This window comes from Haemaphysalis longicornis, unplaced genomic scaffold (genome assembly GCF_048455015.1).
Source record: "Haemaphysalis longicornis isolate Haplotype H1 unplaced genomic scaffold, Haemaphysalis longicornis Haplotype H1 scaffold_6, whole genome shotgun sequence".
In the NCBI taxonomy this organism is placed as follows: Eukaryota; Metazoa; Arthropoda; class Arachnida; order Ixodida; family Ixodidae; genus Haemaphysalis; species Haemaphysalis longicornis.
Genome location: NW_027526407.1, coordinates 43,154,823 through 43,171,796, shown reverse-complemented (window position 1 = coordinate 43,171,796; position 16,974 = coordinate 43,154,823). Strand labels below are relative to the sequence as shown.

Here is a 16,974-nt window from a genome sequence, read left to right as displayed (position 1 = left end):
ACTGTCCTTGCTTAATGCACCTCGGAAGATAGCGACAGACTCCCCATCCGCGCGCGGCAAGTTGATTTTATTTATCGTGAACCGCATGGTCCGTTTTCGCGCACGAATCGTTCACATCGGCGTTGCGCGCGAGTTTTTTTGGGTTTTTTTTTTTTTTTTTCGTGCTCGTGTCGGCGATTCCGCGCTCGCGGTGGCTTCTTCGCGTGGCAGTGGGAGGAGCCTGACGACTTGCACCAATGGGGAGACGCGTACCTAATGGCGGGAGATTCGAAGCGCTCCGCTCCGAGCCGGCTAGCCGCGCCAGAGATGTTTAGGCTTACCACCGCGGTATTTTTTGATGGGCGCTTTCACAAGCAGCGTGGATGGCAGTTTATATTCCACTTTTCGCCCACATTATTAGCTCTTTTCTTGCATGAGCATCTTTGCTTGCGCCCCGTGCGGCATTTCAGCGATGGGTTAGAAGCGGTCGCTGGAACTTACTGGAACTGCCTGCACCGCTTCAAGGCCAGTGCCGACGCCATGTTGCCGCCTCTTACCGCGCCGCCCACACAACGCCAGTTGTATCCGCGCTGGCGTGCACTGCACGTTTTCGCGATATCAAATCTACCACGCGGTTCACGCTTTAGAACGTTGTTGCAGATAAGCCACCGCTCTTTCCCTTTTCGAACATTCGAGCCGCGCGAAGCCGAAGATTTCCACCACCAGTACGTTGCGCTGATAAGCTGCCGCCTTCGGCAAGGTGGGGTAAAAAAAAAAAAAAAATCCCGCGGGCGTTTTTATCACGTCTTGCGGCGTCTGTTCATAGACGCTAAAAACGCAGCCATGGTCTTTCAAAACAAACACAACGGAAGTTAAAGCCGCGCTCGCCGTTTGTGAGACTGCGCTTTTGCCCTGCAGCAGCGGCTGATGTGAAAAATAATACGAAATATAGACCGTGCCTTCGTTTTTAAGTGCTGTGCGTTTGAGTGATGATAAATATAGGTTGACTTGAGAGATAGGTGGCGATGTGGTTGAATTCGCGCGTGTTTTGGTTATAGTGCGGTACCGCTTATAGTGCGGATTTTTGCGGCTCCCGCGACATACGTTATAAGCGGTCTACACTGTAGTGGACAAAGCATTTCTTTACTGACAATTTTCTCTAACCTGAGCTCTGGTATCGACTGATTGATTGATTGTAGGGTTTTAACGCGCCGACGCAGCGCAGGCGATGAGGCGCGCCGTAGTGGAGGGCTCCGGATTAATTTTGACCACCTGGGGATCTTTAACGTGCGCCGAAATCTCAAACGCGCGGGCGTTTTTGCTTTTCGCCTCCATCAGAAAAGCGGCGGCGGCGGCCGGGAATCGAACCCGCGACCTGAACTCTGGTATCAGTCACCATCAAATTGTTCGCTGTTTCCCAAAACGGGACTGAAAGGAACACAGAACACATAGAAGAAAGTGTTCAAACTTGTCCGAAACACATTTCTTACCAGTTTGAACCACCACATCAAGAGGGTCTGGCCAAGAAACTCATTGACTGAAATTGCCTAGGCACTCAAAATAAATAAATAAAATTTTATTTTAACAACAACACTACTATAATAATAATAATAAATAAATCTTTATTTCAGGTGCCCACGCACAACTCGAAAGTCTTAGTGCCGGTACACCATGTACATGTAACAGTGATAATGTATTTTCACCATGCAATACTAATGTGATTTTTAAATGAATATTACTTATATATTCAACATATATTCAACATTTTCTTTAATAATACGTTCTCAAACAAGAGCGAGTGCACGAGCCACTACTCACTGTTCCCGGTGCTGGAACTCCATCTGCCTCAGCTGCTTCAGGTGGACATTGTCCGCATCACTTCCGCGCTCCGATTCAAACGCCTGTCGCCTTGCCTCCAGCTCCCGCTCCACCACTAGGTACTTCTCCTCGAGGCCTTGCAGGTCCTGCAGTGCCCAAGGAAAGACACGGTTAACCATTTATGCCAGAATCTATCCAAAAAAATAAATAAAAACAGAGCGGATGAAATTTCAGGATGCAAGCAACCCGTGCAAAAGATGAGTTACAGGATGCAAGTCAGCTGCAGTGTGAAAAAATTAACGCCGTTCCATTCCACGTGAAAGCTGTCGGAAGTGCAGAGCAGTGATCTGCCATAAGGGGCTGTGGCGCCGTTATCCGCTGACTGCTACCACTGAACACAATCCAAATTTCCCGCCTTCGCAGTGCTTGTGGGCCCCCTGCCTGGAATTGCACCAGCGGGAGTTCTGTTCTTTTTGCTTTTCCTCCCGCACGTGCTGGGGTTTTACTGCCACTTTTTTTTGCCTACTACAGTAAAACCTCGTTACAAGAGACACTCAAGGGAACCGAAAAACGTGTCTCTTGTAACCAAGGTCTCTTGTATGCAATGTTGCTAACATGGTGAACATAGGAAAACCAACCAAACCGCCTTCATTCAAATGTCTCTTATAACCAAGTGTCTCTTGTAACAGTGTCTCTTGTAACGAGGTTTTACTGTATCGTAAGAACCAACCCAACAAGTGTTCCTAAGTAAATAAACGCGGGGGCTGCCGGTTAATTATGTATATTTTGCCTCAAACGTACCTACAGTTTTCTTTGCGCTAAACAACCGGGAGATGTATGACAAGTGCCAGCGGTTCACAAGTTTTGAACGCTTATGACTATATAAACCGCTTGGCTTTCGAAGCCTCTGTGGGACGCCGCAACGATGAAACGCCGTGGGGCTCTGCTTGGGTCCAGCGAGCGAGCTACGACGCAAGGCGAGCCCCTGAAGTGCTCTGCACTTAAAAAGAGTTCAAGCAGTCAAGCTTTTTAGCACGCAAACAAAGTTTGTAGTGTGCAGATGACTTGTGCAAACAGGATACAGGATGCAAGCTCTTTGTAGGATTCAGACGAGTTGTAAATGCATATGAACTTCACGATGCAGGCATCCCTTGAAAATGAGTCACAGGGTGTAAGTTGGCTGCAGTGTGCAAAAACCGTTCAAGAGGATGATTGTCAGCATGCAGGTGAGTTTGTAGATGGGTCACAGGATGCAACCGCTCTTCAGCAAGCACAGCACACTTACCCAGCTGCTGTGGTGCAGCTTGTTGGACAGTGCGGATGAGCCGATCGGGGAAGACGTCAGGGGCCCGAAGTTGTCCGGCCGTGAGAGCAGGAAGGCTTCGTTGTGGGTCGGAGACGACATCTGGCTGCCCCCGTTGATCGCGTCGAGCAGCGGGTCGCCATTGCCGTTGCCGAACTTGGACAGCTCTTCTTCCAGCCTGCAAGAGCAATGCCTTTAGCATACTTCCCGTAACACAGAGCACACAAAATGATGGGTGATTGAGGAAGGAACGCACAAGGAGGAGTAACTATATTTTTTACAGCAAAAGCTTTCTCAGTGGGACCAATGGTGTCCTGTCAAAAAACTCATGCATTTCCCTGTAGACCAGTTGGTCGATTGAAAAGCTCTGGTAAGGTCTCCGGACACACAGCACACATGTAAAACCAGGCTTCATTGCGTCGAAGCGGTTACTTGAAAACTGCAAAAATGAAAGGTTTTTGATAAGAGAGAATACAGGCATCCGTCATGAAGGAGGAGTACAATAGTATACCACATTACCTCATAAACCGCATTACCTGTATACATTTAGATCATTCATAGATGCGGTTACTTAGTGTGCGAAACATCGTTGCATGCAGGGTTCGTTTTTCGTTTCCGGTTCAGGTCTTTGAAGGTTTGACAATCAATTGGACGCACTGGTAAATTTTTTACACTAAATTTTTGTCCGCCTTCATAATTCCTATTTCTAATGATAAATAGATGCCTGATTTAAGGGGGAGAGGTGGAAAACACGGGTATTAGAATGGTCTAAAAGTTTAAAAAACGCATTCTGTGAAGAACACGTTTGAGGGCCTTACTACCTTCAAGCCGCTACCCTAAATGTTTCAGCCCTGCATTTGATGGACAAGTGTTTCCAAATTGGCTTTAAAAATGCCAAGAAAACTGGAGAATGTAGAAAATTGTCTGCGAGGAAAAAGTGTGCACATCTCATCTTTCCCAGTTTTGTTACCTGTTGAGTTGAGCTGGTGCGTTGCCTAGCCGGAAGGTCGGTTAGATTCTTATTAAAAACCCCTCCAAGCTTCAAAAATTGCTTTCCTTTGCCTAAACTGGTTGTAACCACTACAGATTATAACAATGACCCGGTTTACAACACTTGAATACTGCCAAATGTGGGATGGACTGTACACTGACTGATACATCGCAGGTAATGAGCTAATGTCCTGACACAATCCCTGTTTCCCCAACTTTTCACATTCTCCAAACTATCCCTATTTCTCCCTGTTCCCCAAAATCTCCCTAAACTTTACCACTTAAGGCAATGGGCAAACGTCCTGATACAATTCCTGTTTCCCCTACTTTTCCCATTCTTCAAAATCTCCCTATTTCTCCTTGTTCCCCCAAAACTCCCTAAACTTCCCCACTTGGGGCACCGAGCTAACATCCTGACACAATCCCGGTTTCCCAAACTTTTCCCGTTCTCCAAAATCTCCCCATTTCCCCCTGTTCCGCCAAATTTCCATAAACTTTCCCACTTGAGGCACTGAGCTAACATCCCCCCTTTTCACATTCTTCTTCAAGATCTCCCTATTTGTCGCTCTTCCCCCAACTGTGCCCCCAAACTTTCGCACATGTTGCGCCACGACTCCACTCTCAGACTAACCGTTGCCGCTGTTCTTCCAACGTCCCCAGAATGTCCTCTTCCTGCTGCGCTAGAAACGCCATTTTGTCATCGAGGGTGACAAGTGAGGTCTTCAGCTCCTTCTGTTCAGTGTCTGCATCTGCTTTGCGGTCTTGAACCTGCGCAGTGTTGAGACAGAACCTCTTGTTGTTTTTCTTGGTGCTCGGATTCTGTTCACAATTAGTTATAGCACCCCCATTATAATGACCTAACATTTTATAGCTCATTAAACTTTGCTGGCACTAGCAGCAAGGAACCATTTTTAATACCCATTTCAAACACCAAAGTTTAATGAGCTGTAAAATTAGTTCCAAGTGGTGCATCAAAATACCGATTATCTTATTGCACTCACCAGGGTTCATAGTATTGGAAAATATAAAGATTACAGTTCTATGACTAACACTGTTTTGTCTATTGTTCCTCCAAAAATGACTAATTATCTGTAATTATCTTGGGAACTAATTGACCAACTGAAAAAATAGTGGCATATTTGAAATCGGTGGGGAAAAAGAAGCAAGACTGGAAAGTTTCACAGAGTTTACTAAGAAATTAAAAGAAATTAGTTTTAAGAGCCATGCTCCCCCTTAAATTTAAACAGGTTGTGGGAAGAGCTCGAAGCAACAAAAGGCACGTGATCCCATTGATCCTTTTCATGGGGGGGGGGTGGGGAAGAAGGTTAGCCGACCAAGTCAAATAAATAACTACGAGCTCTGAGGTGCAGAACTTCAAAAGCGTACGTAAATCTAAATTTCAGAAATTTCACATGCCATCTTCCTCGTCACAGTCGAATTCGGGGTTTGACGTATGTTCAGAGCTCACTTATCGGTAGAAACACACAGTACATCGGATGCTTTCTAGCCTGCGTGTAATGTGAATGCGGAAACGTGCGACAACCTTTTGCAGCTGCTGTTCGAGATTCTCTTTTTCCGCGACGACGCCCTTCAACTTGGCGTCGCTCTGGTGTGCCGCGCTCTCGATTTCGGCGACGTCCTGTTCTTTCTCCGAGATGCAGCCTGAAAGGACAACACAAGGACTCAGTCAAGGACACCTAGGAAGCCAAGGACACACAGGCACACCAAAACAGGGCCCTCTCCAAGCATTTTTTTCTTCCTGTTGGTGCAATATTAAACTGCCTTTACAACCTGTTTTTTTTATTTTCCTACCTCCTCGCCCACTTGCATGCTTATGGCATCACCATGCTACACCATTGTAGAATACACCAGCATTAAAAGAAGCTAAAAGAAGAACAGATACTTTTCTCAATGACACTTTTATGTCTATGCAACCTCGCCACCTAAAGGCCTGAGTAAGACCTGACAGAAAGCATACAAAATTTGCTTAATGCAGCTGATCAATTAAATGCTACATTAATGTTTGCTTACTACAACCACCCATGAAGAGAACAAAAAGAGAAAAGAAATAGGACGATAACATCTTGTCATTTATAACACAAAATAAACTTGTTTTAAGTACAAAAACCTGTTTTAAGATGCAAGTAATTGCAAAAACAGTCTTGAAAGAGCCGTTTAGTGGCTTCCAACGGCAACACCGGCTTTTCCGCTGAACGGAACACTTAATGCTGTTGGTTTAAAATAAACTGTAGTGTGCCGAACCAATAGATGTTAGGTGGCAAAACTCTTCCTCCTTTCGCGGCAAAGATTCTGCCATGTAATCCAGGCAAAACAGCGCAAAAAATACAAAAACAAAGACACACGACAAGTTCTTGCCATGTGTCTCTCTGCCTTTGTCTTTTTTTGCACTGTTTTGCCTAGTTTATGTACCAACGCGCCCAGTTTTCCACGTTACTCTGCCATTTCAGTCACACCCACATCGCACCCAACGCACAAGCACACCGGAAGGGTTTGAAACCGGACCACCCACCTTCCAGCTTGTCCAAATCCTCCACCATGGACTCCAGCAGAGGCAGGAGCGAGTCCAGCGTGTCCAAGTTGTGCCGCCACCCGACCTCCACGTCGTCCTCCTTCCTCCCGAGCGCCTGTTCTTCCTCCTGTAGCTTCCTCACCTCCTCGCCGACAAAGGCCAGCCTCCCTTTCACCAGGGTGCTCACCTCCTCACCATCCTCGTCGGACGACTCGGACGTCATCTTGTTGTCCCCGCCGCCCGTCTCCTCCGAAGACGACGTCTTACCACGCTTCTTCGTCTCGGCGGTGTCCCCCGATCCGTCGTCTTCCTCCGGCGATGCCTCAAAGCTCTGGAGGAGCTTCTGTTTCTCGGCGAGGGCCTCCATCTGTCCGGCGATGCTCTGCCTTTCTTCGTGGATTTCAGCCAGCTGGGCTTGCTTCCGGTCGGCCAGCTGTTGCCGGATGCTCTCGACAATGTTCTCCAGGTCCCCGGTGTTCTTGGGCAGCGGCAGGTCATCGCGCGCGCCTGAGATGAGCGACAGCAACGAGCGCCAGTTCTCCGACGCCTGGCTCGTCGAGAGCTCGAGTTCGCCTCGCAGAAGCTGAATCTCGTCTTGCAGGAGATTCGTCTGCGTGGAACGAGAAGCGTGCGGTCAATTTTTACATGCGCCAGCATTTTGAAATGTGGAGTCAATGAGGAAAGTGGTCTGCCTGTCTGTAGCACTAACACATCTGTAATACTTTAACAGTGATGGAGTAAAAGTCGTTGCGGCAGCGAATAAGAGGTAAATCAGCTGCAATCATGGACTTAAACCATCGTGATGGTCACTACCTTGAAGTCTTCTGTGTTACAGAGCTTCCTTCATTTTTTTATTATTTACTCTTGAAGTAGCGACAGCACCAGACAACAACGACAACACCGGTGCTTTATACACTAGGGCACTTGAGGCCATCGTCTCAAAACCGCCGCCCCTGCCCCCCATTTCTTCGCACCTGAGACGAGCACTCTTCCCTCTTGAGCAGCACCTCCTCCTGCACCCTGGCCAGCTCCTGCTGCTGCCGGCTGATGGCCTCCTGCAGGTCGTGCTCCTTCATCTCCAGGCTCTTGATCTCGTCGTAGAGGCGCGACTGCTCCGTCTCCAGCTTGCCTAGCAGGTACACGCGCTCCTGCAGCAACGGACAACGGGACGGACCGACTCCGTGAGGAGAAGCTCACTCACAGGACGGTGGGACGAGATGCGAGGTCCTGGCACCGACCACAGTCACTGAAGACGAGACACATATAGATGTTCCTTGCCAGCAGCTGTGCGGTGGTTCAGTTGCTACAATCTCGATATTACAGACCCCTCCCTCCCTCCCTCTCTCAAAACAAAACACGAAATAGGGGAGGGGCTGGAAAGAGTTGGCTGTAAAAGATTTTTAAAATAATTTCAAAAGCCAAGCACAAAGGCTGCACATGCAGATACGCGCAGTAAATTCCCACAATGCGACTTTATTATGTGACGTAAGAATGAAAATGGCGGTTAAACTTGTGATGGCAGATACACCTGCGCCACGGTGCTCGCCACAGTGATGAAATCCGGAACAGTAGCACTATTATTTAAAATGTGCATGAGGGTCTTTCTGTTGCAACTTCGTTGGAATAACAGCTGCTATTGACTGGAGAGCAGTGCAGTCGAGCTGCCCACCTAAGTAGGTTACGTATGTTCACAACTCAGAGCGTTAACATGTTGCTCTAATTTTTCTGTCATATTTTTCGGTGTATAAGTCGCACTGCTGCAGAGTGGACACCCTCTTCAGAACAGCCAGCCTCCCAAAAAATTAAGTAGCTAATCAATCATACAAAAAAGTCACAATTCCCGCTGCCACAGTTAGGTAACTTTCACCACCACTATACGCCTCGAGCTTTGCGATCGCTGCGCCGCCTGCCGCCGCTTCTCCGCGTCGTTGATGGGATATGCGCTGCGAGGCTGATAGGGTCTCGTGCAGTGTTTTGGTTCTGTTTCGCTTCTTTTCGCCTTTCTGCACCCTAAAAAAATTTGTTATGGTGACGTCTACAAGCAAAGAGTATGTTTAGGTCACTTAAAAAGCAGCTGCGTCTTCGTACAGCACGCGATAGCCTGCAAGAGCTACCCGGGGACGCAGTTATGCGCGCATCGTCGCCGCTCTTCCGGGCGTCGGCGACGATAGCAGCATGTCACTCCTGTCACCTCCAAATACGTCAGGCACAAATGAATTCTACTGTCGCCTCGTTTAGACCTGATACTGGCACAGTGAGAGGTTGGCTTCATTTTGCAGCGTGGACAACGAATGCGGCTTCGTTTCGCATATATACGTCGCAGAATAATATGTTTCGGGGATGTGATTAGCCAATCCCAGCCAATAACTTATGCCTTTTATAAGAATATAAACCATGCGAAAATGTTAAGTATACCAAGCCTGTACGTCGTTAAATATGTGCCCATACACGCCTTATAGCAAGAACCGAGGCAATCTAATGTGAAATGACGGAAAAATACATGCTGTGCAAGTGCGGAAGAAACATAATAGCTCTAACGGAAATGAAAAAAAAAAAAAATACAATGCCGCTTCTAACATGCTAAAGACGTTCATCGAATCTTAAGCCAGGTAGGGCTCACCAGACCAACTATACGCGAATTGCACTGCTATTTCGCGAGACGTGGAGGGGGACGGGGGTTGGGGAGGGGGACGCTGTGTACAAATGCGGAGCGTAATCAAGCAATGCACGTTTTAGTAATCACACACACAAATCTCGCGTTCACTGTCGTTTTGTTTTTCGACTTCAACGAACAGCTGATCGTTCGGCGGACGCATTTTTGGAAGTATACAGGGTAGGCAGTTGCAAGCGATGAAAGATTGATTGATTGATTGTGGGGTTTAACGCGCCGACGCAACGCAGGCAATGAGGCGCGCCGTAGTGGAGGGCTCCGGATTAATTTTGACCACCTGGGGATCTTTATCGTGCGCCGAAATCTCGTACACACGGGCGTTTTTGCTTTTCGCCTCCATCAGAAAAGCGGCCGCCGCGGCCGGGAATCGAACCCGCGACCTCGTGCTCAGCAGCGCAACGCCTTAGCCACTGAGCCACCGCGGCGGGTGCAAGCGATGAAAGGTGTCGTTGGAAGAGTGTGGTATGTGATGAGGCCCTCTGATTTCAGTTTCTCCTTTATTCTGCAGGCTCCCTGTGCCATGTGACGATATTTCGAAGAAGAGTTTAGTAGCGGACGCCGATTATATTCTAAGCCCGTCTTCTCGCTGCTCGCAGAGGATATATGTAGCGGATGAATGTTTGCGGGCGCTCACCTCACGACAAGACGACTCTTTGTCGTGCACTGATCCCCGAGTATAATTCTGCATTATCCGTCGTACTTACGTTGAATATTCCCGAAATTAACAAACACTGGCTTGTAAATGGTGGTGATCATTATCTGAGGTATATTCTTGGCAAAAGTAACTGGCGTGCTGTCAGGTATGAGTGTGCCGCTGAATATGTAAGCGCACAAAACTGATTTACATCGTAGTGTATACCCGTAGCATGAACATATGAGGAACCGGTTGTTACGAAGACCCTGCTAGTAAATTCAGGGCAGTGTATACCTACAATCAGGTCCATGCATACGCCGGTTCCGCGACGCTGACCTGTTACACACACCTGGCGCTTACACAGACCGAATATACCACACAAGATCGCGTTAGAAAAATTTACTCTCTCGTAAACACACCCCATACGCGAACAGAGTGACTGCTTCACATAAAAATGGATTTACAACGCCCGCAAACGCTAAATCTCAATCGTGAACATCCCGCAAAAGCAGCGGCGACAGTGGGAAGCGGGACGGAGACTCCCGCGCCTGCTTTCGAAACGGGCCGCTAGGGGGATTTCAGTGGCGCCCCTACAGGCCGCGCTCGAGGCGTATAGTATGGGGACAAAAAAAGCAATGCCTTATAAACCAAGACATATGGTACGAAGAACTGAGCATCCAAGTGGACTTTGGTCAGGACGTATCTTTGAAGTCCTAACCTTGGTGTAAGAAACGCACGGTGCCGATGGCAATTCCTTCTATGGCAAGGTGTTGTCAAGCCTTGTCAAACACAGCAAATGTGCAAAGGTTCAAATGACCACTAAGCGGAATGCAATGCCTAACATGAGAATTTCAGATATTAATGCTTCCGAGGGACACTACAGTTTTTGACCACTGCTCTCAACTGCTGTGCAAAGGAGGCACGAACCTGCTGTAGCCTGTTCTTGAGCTGCTCAAAGTTCTCCCGGACTTCCTTCTCCTTCGCTGTCAGGTAGCGCAACTCTTGCTGCAGCTGCACAATCCTTTTGGCAGATCCCTGCGCGTAAAAACAACAAAGAAAACACTTCTCTTAAACCGTTCCTCCTCTCAAGCCCGTGTGTTGGCATGCACTGTAACAGGACGGAGGACGGCTCAACAAAACCTACAAGGGACAACACAAACAAACACAAGCCTTTCATGCAGCGGGAAAGAGTTTGGAGGCTTTGACGTCATCTACAGCCTTTGCCAATGATGCCTGCTGTGTTGGTAAAAGGAAAAAATGAAGGAAGCTCACACTAATGTGTAAGACTTGAAAGTAGCGAAGCTCTACGCAACCTTCATGACCATCACGAGGGTTCAAGTCTATGATTGCAGCCGATTTCCTTTTTTGCTGCTTCCGCACCGACCTTTACTCCATCGTTGTTGTTATAAGTGTGAGCTTCCTTCATTCTTTTGGAAGTGATAACCATTGGACATCACCTTGGAAAGGCGTACACTATGACCTGGCTTTCTCATTCCAAGCCAGTGTTGCCTTGATTATGGCAAAAGCTGGAGTTTTTTTTTTTTTTTCTTTGGCCAATCTTGGCCAATCTTCTTAATTAAGTGGGTATGCTTGACTTGACAGTGCGCCAAGACGCTGGGCGGTCGTCGCGAGGCACGCCCACACGAGTGCTAGGCATTTTCTTGGTTTTGTTAAGCGCTGGGCAGTCGCTGCGAGGCCTGTGCTCACGAGCACGTGTTTGGCAATTTCTCGGTATTTTTAACTGCGGACACGAAAAATTACGCTTCGCTAAACACTTTTGCTGTTAATTTAAAAAAAAATTTCAGCCATAACCTTGAAAGATAGAAAGAAAGCAATCCTTGCCTGTTCTTCACTGGCTTGCTTTTCCAAATGTCTCCGCAACTCCTCCGTCACTTTCTCAAGCTTTGTCTGCTCTTCCTCAGCCTTCCTGTGGGCCTGAAGACGGAAAAAGAAACGAGAGACAGGTTTAACAGAACCTACACAAGGGTTTACGCAAAAGCAAAGACACCCAGAGAATCCAACAGTGCCAACAAAATAGGCAGTTTTCATCCTGGTAACCAGACCTGGTGCACACAAGAGAACTAGTGGAGACTCGAGTGGTGCAACATTCTGGTCCTCCCCTCCTCCCCTCACTTACCTCGTCAGCCATCCTCTTGAGGGCCTCAGTCTTCTCCTGAAGCTGCCTGAGTTCCTCGCGCTTCTGAGAAAGTTGCGCCTCCACGGCCTCCTGCTCCTTACTCAACGGAGATCCCGGGACCTGCTCTTCGGCGAGCGGGCCGCCCGACTGGCTCTCCATCATCTTACGGAGGCTGCGAGAAACACACCTCTGATCATCATCATCATCACCATCTTCTACGTACAGGATGAAGCTCTCTCTCGTAGACTAAAACACTGCCCAATAACCACAAAATTACCTTCCCACGGGGGCAACGTGCAAGCAATGAGCCAGGCATAAGAGAACATGCATCGCAGTGATGAAAAGTGCCACACAATAGGCTCCGTAATTTTAAGGACAAGTAGGAAAAGAGTCACTTTTAGGGGCAAAGACCTTTAGGGGCTAGGGCTGTTGGCGCCTCCTGTCGTCATCGTCGTAATTGTTGTCTTATGTAGTCACGGTACTAAAACACTGGGAAAGTCATTTACACCTCGCGCTAGACAGCTTCACGCTTCATAGACACGAGACTTTTACAGCAAAGCTGTACACCTCTACCGCCCAAAGGTTTCATCTCCGTTGGCAAAAACACCAAGAATACACTTGTACACTGCATGCTTCGCCCCTCGCCAGGCTTCACGTTAGTGGAGAAGACCCGGGATTTTTTCTGTGGAACCTATCTCCCGGCTGCGCTGTTTCCCGGCAACTTTGAACATATGCACCAGATCACCACAAGCAAGATCGAGGAACACAAGATCATGAGAACATTTAAGTTTACCAACCACCAGATAAAAGTGTTCCAAGTAGTTTCCGGTATTGTGCATATGAAGATCACTGCCTAAATCGCAATTATAACAGTGCTTGTGTATGTAGCACTTGTCTTCCTTGGCCCACTTTAAACTACACTAAACCATTTTATAATCTGTCAGATGGTGGATCAAACCAATAATAATACCTGGACAGCCTCCAAATGAACCTACCATCCAGTCACTGCAAGTAATTAGTGTCCTAATTACTGAACACACTCATAACTCGTTATATGAAACATGGGGGCATAGAATTACAGCATATATAAAACTGTTGCAAGTATTTTGATGTTATTACATACAACTCTTAACGCCTCAAGTACATGTTTATTTGCCCGTGAGCATTTTCCCAATAATTTGAGCTGCTTCTTGAGCCTCAGGTATTTACTTTGCCGTGAGCAGTTTAGCAAATATCGGCTCTGCTATCAGAGGGGGAAAAAAATAGGAGGAGTTAGCGATGCAATATTCTAATACATCGGACTTTGCCTATGTCAAGCAATTTCACAATCTTTGCGCTGTTTGACCCAGCAGAGAGAGGCAGTCTTGTCTTACCTCAAATCAACTGTCTTTTCTGCCCCATCTTCATGAGACTCGTACCTAAAAATACCATCCACAAAACATTAGCGCAACACCAGCATTATAAATGTGCACACAATTTCAACAATAACACATCAACACTATGCTAGGACTGCAAACCTAAGGTGTGTTTTCTACTTATTTTCCTTTAGCAACAATTATAATTAACGAACATTTGCCAACATCACGCAAACTGAGAGGTGTCCTACTTTTCCACAATGCAGTGAAAAATTTTCTTTGTAGCATACTCTGCTAGTGCATTCTTGCTTTGTGACTTTCCAATGCAAACCCAAGAAGGGCACTGTAGTGATTTCAAAAAGGCGATCAAACAAACGGCAACAACTGTGATGCAATAAAATGCATCACAGTTGTTGTCCCTTCAGAGTTATCCCTTCAGAGCCCTCCAGAGAGGCTCTGAAGGGATAACTTTACAGGTTACACTAAGCCTAACAGATTATGCAGACCTGAGCATCAAAGTAAACGGAAGTACTTGCAACCCTTGACTCTTTTTCTGCATCTCATCTCATGTGTTGTTTGCTTCTTCGTTAAGTTTTTGAATTAACTTACAATCTGTCGAGTGCTAAAAAACGGAGACTCCCGTAAGCCGACAATTATACAACTCGCAACGCATGGAGACACAAAAAAGTTGATGGTAGACGCACACGCACCCATTTCCCCAGATGCTCTCCGTTGACTTGGACATGTCGCCCCCCGAGCGGCTCAGAAAAGACAGGTGGGACAGGTTCACTAGTGACTGCACCAGGGAAAGACAGGAGGAAAAACCACACACATCACTTTGTGAGAGCGTTTACAACCTTAGTTTCACGACTCATCCACTCACATTGTGACCGTTTTTAACTGTTAAAAGGTCAAGTTCACGTCTCCAAATGCAAGGACACTTTTTGTGCCAACCCATTTCAGGGGAACACTGGTATTAAACCAAGAAACTTCATTTTTACAGTTACGATGATAAAAATTGGGGGATGTATGTAGTTTTTCATGCTGACTGTAGATATAAAATTTGTTTTTGTGTGAAACGACTGTATTCAAATTTATTTGGATTTTTATGTTTCACTTTCTGATAGCCTTTGTAAAAGAACTGCTGGAGGGATGCAGCTGAATGAGGCACCACTGAACGGTGCACAAATCAAGGAGTGCAATAAGACTGACATCATCATTCTATCTGGTCTGTAGCAGAAGTCACAGGCATTAGAAGTTTGGGCCTGGACAGCAACACCAGTTGTTCTGGTTCCCACCTTCAAGGCCCACACTTCGAATGGCTGTAACGTCTGCTACTGGCTGTAACGTCTGCTACAGACCAGATAGAATGATGATGTCAGTCTTATTGCACTCCTTGATTTGTGCACAGTTCACTGGTACCTCGTTCAGCTGAATCCCTCCAGCAGTTAGTTCTTTTACAAAGGCTGTCAGAAAATCAAACATAAAAATCCAAATTTGAATACAGTCGTCTTACACAAAAACAAATTTAAATCTGCAGTCAGAATGAAAAACTATTTTTATCACCATAACTGTAAAAATAAAGTTTTTGATCAAAGACCTATGTGCCCCCCCTTTCTTCACAAGCAATTGTAAAAAAAAAAAAGAAAAGAAAAAAAAAACACGTGCAACATTGAACCTTCACACAGGTTTTTTTTTTCCCGCAACAGCACAGCAGAAATGCAGTAACAAGTGACGTCACGCGACTTTCAAGTCATGTGACTTACCCGTCTCTCCTTCTCTTTTCTTAGTTTGTGAACTTCCGCTGGGTCGTTGTAGCGAAGCACGTTGGTCGAACCAAGCAAGACCACGCAACCTGAAATGCGCGAACACACGTAACCATTGTCATGTGACCAACTACAACTCCTCCAAACACACCGTTGATGGGCAGTGGGCCTTTCGGAATCCCCATCATCGAACCTCATCTTCCAGTGCTTTTCCTAATGAAAGGTAAGTTTGCACAACATGACTATGGTCATGGGAATTTCTGTAAATTACAATAACTATTCATTCCGATTAAAATACTAGTAAAAACGACTGATTGTGAAACACATACCACAAACATTGTTCAAGGCACCTAAAGAAATGACCTGGGCACTTAGCTTTTTTTTCTGGTTGGCATGCCCAATTAACAACCCTGAATGCGTTTCAGCCACACAAGCAACCCTTAGCTCAAACTCGCGTACAAGCAGTTTAAGGAAATGTATACCACATTTTCGCACATATAATCCACCCCTGCACCTAATCCGTACCCCCACTTTCAGCCCGCCAGAAAATTAAAAAAAATCCTCGCCTATTGCCCGCACATTTGATAAAGGAAAGGCTGCACCAAACCTACTCCTCAAGCAACGCATCACATACTATGTAGACAGAAAAAGTGTATAATTAGCAAGTAGAATACACTGACTGCAAGGTAGAAGTCAATTCACTCAGTGTCACTGCTCTCGCTAGAGCTATCACTTGAGCCGCAGTCCTCACTGTTGAACATAAGGTCATCTTCACGGCACAACACGCAGTGCCGTGAAGCTGCACTACAGTAAAAATCCGGCGTATTATCCGCACCCCTACTTGCCACTAAAATTTTCGCGTTTTTGGTGCGGGTTATACGCGCGAGAATACGGTATCTGTGCAAGGAAGTGAGCTGACAGCCTATACAATGTGACAAAAACCAACGAGACGTGCTCCAGTGCTCTCCTACAGACCTTGCGTGAGCCTGGTGGGTTTGTCCACGGGCACGGCATTGATGCAACACTCCGAGTTTGGGTTGGGGTACAGGGTGGCGCCACCGTCCACCAGGTCGATGAAGCAGTGCTCGTCCTGAATGCCGCTTCCAGCTAGGACTGCGCGGGCAAGGAATTAAGAAGACTGATTTGAGACACATAGGACTTCAAAGCACACATGCAAGTAGCAGTGTCTGGTCGAGGCAGCTGTTTCACGCGGAAATATTCGCTGAGGATTATTTGCACCTGAGATGGGAAATCCTCAGTCCCTTTTTAGGACACAGCTCAGTAGTAGTTTTTCCAGTAAGATTCAAGTGTGCCATTTAACTTCTGCAACATTTTGTCTTTTCAGACTCAAGTTTGCCGAAGGCTGAATATCACATAAAAACTGGCACACTACACAACTCTCCACATAAGGTGTGTGTGCATGTGAGTGTGTGCATGTGGAGGAGAGAGAGAGAGAGAGAGAGAGAGAGAGAGAGAGAAGAGAGAGAGAGAGAGAGAGAGAGAGAGAGAGAGAGAGAGAGAGAGAGAGAGAGAGAGAGGGGGGGGGGAGGGAGGGAGGGAGAGGGAGAGAGGGAGGAGGAGGGAGAGAGAGAGAGGAGAGAGGAGGGAGAGAGGGAGGAGGGAGGGAGAGAGGAGAGAGAGAGAGAGAGAGAGAGAGAGAGAGAGAGAGAGAGAGAGAGAGAGAGAGAGAGAGAGAGAGAGAGAGAGAGAGAGAGAGAGAGACTTACCAATGTCCTGTTGGTCTCTGCATTCTCGGTGCCTATAGAGTCCTCCCATCCTGTCAACAAAGCA

General features: G+C 46.9%; 1 protein-coding gene across 2 annotated transcripts in view; it reads right to left on the bottom strand.

Annotated features, from left to right (window-relative positions):
* Klp98a (kinesin-like protein 98A) overlaps positions 1-16,974 on the bottom strand; it is a 54,331-nt gene that overhangs the window by 11,406 nt on the left and 25,951 nt on the right. For both annotated transcript variants that reach the window (XM_077674115.1, XM_077674116.1), the window contains 13 exons: positions 16,159-16,296; positions 15,184-15,272; positions 14,128-14,213; positions 13,436-13,480; positions 12,063-12,234; positions 11,768-11,860; positions 10,853-10,960; positions 7,595-7,768; positions 6,621-7,230; positions 5,634-5,752; positions 4,722-4,858; positions 3,083-3,278; positions 1,798-1,943 (listed from right to left, as the gene is read on the bottom strand). In XM_077674115.1, the coding sequence (XP_077530241.1) occupies positions 1,798-1,943; positions 3,083-3,278; positions 4,722-4,858; positions 5,634-5,752; positions 6,621-7,230; positions 7,595-7,768; positions 10,853-10,960; positions 11,768-11,860; positions 12,063-12,234; positions 13,436-13,480; positions 14,128-14,213; positions 15,184-15,272; positions 16,159-16,296 (2,113 nt within the window). The remainder of the gene's footprint in view (positions 1-1,797; positions 1,944-3,082; positions 3,279-4,721; positions 4,859-5,633; positions 5,753-6,620; positions 7,231-7,594; positions 7,769-10,852; positions 10,961-11,767; positions 11,861-12,062; positions 12,235-13,435; positions 13,481-14,127; positions 14,214-15,183; positions 15,273-16,158; positions 16,297-16,974) is intronic.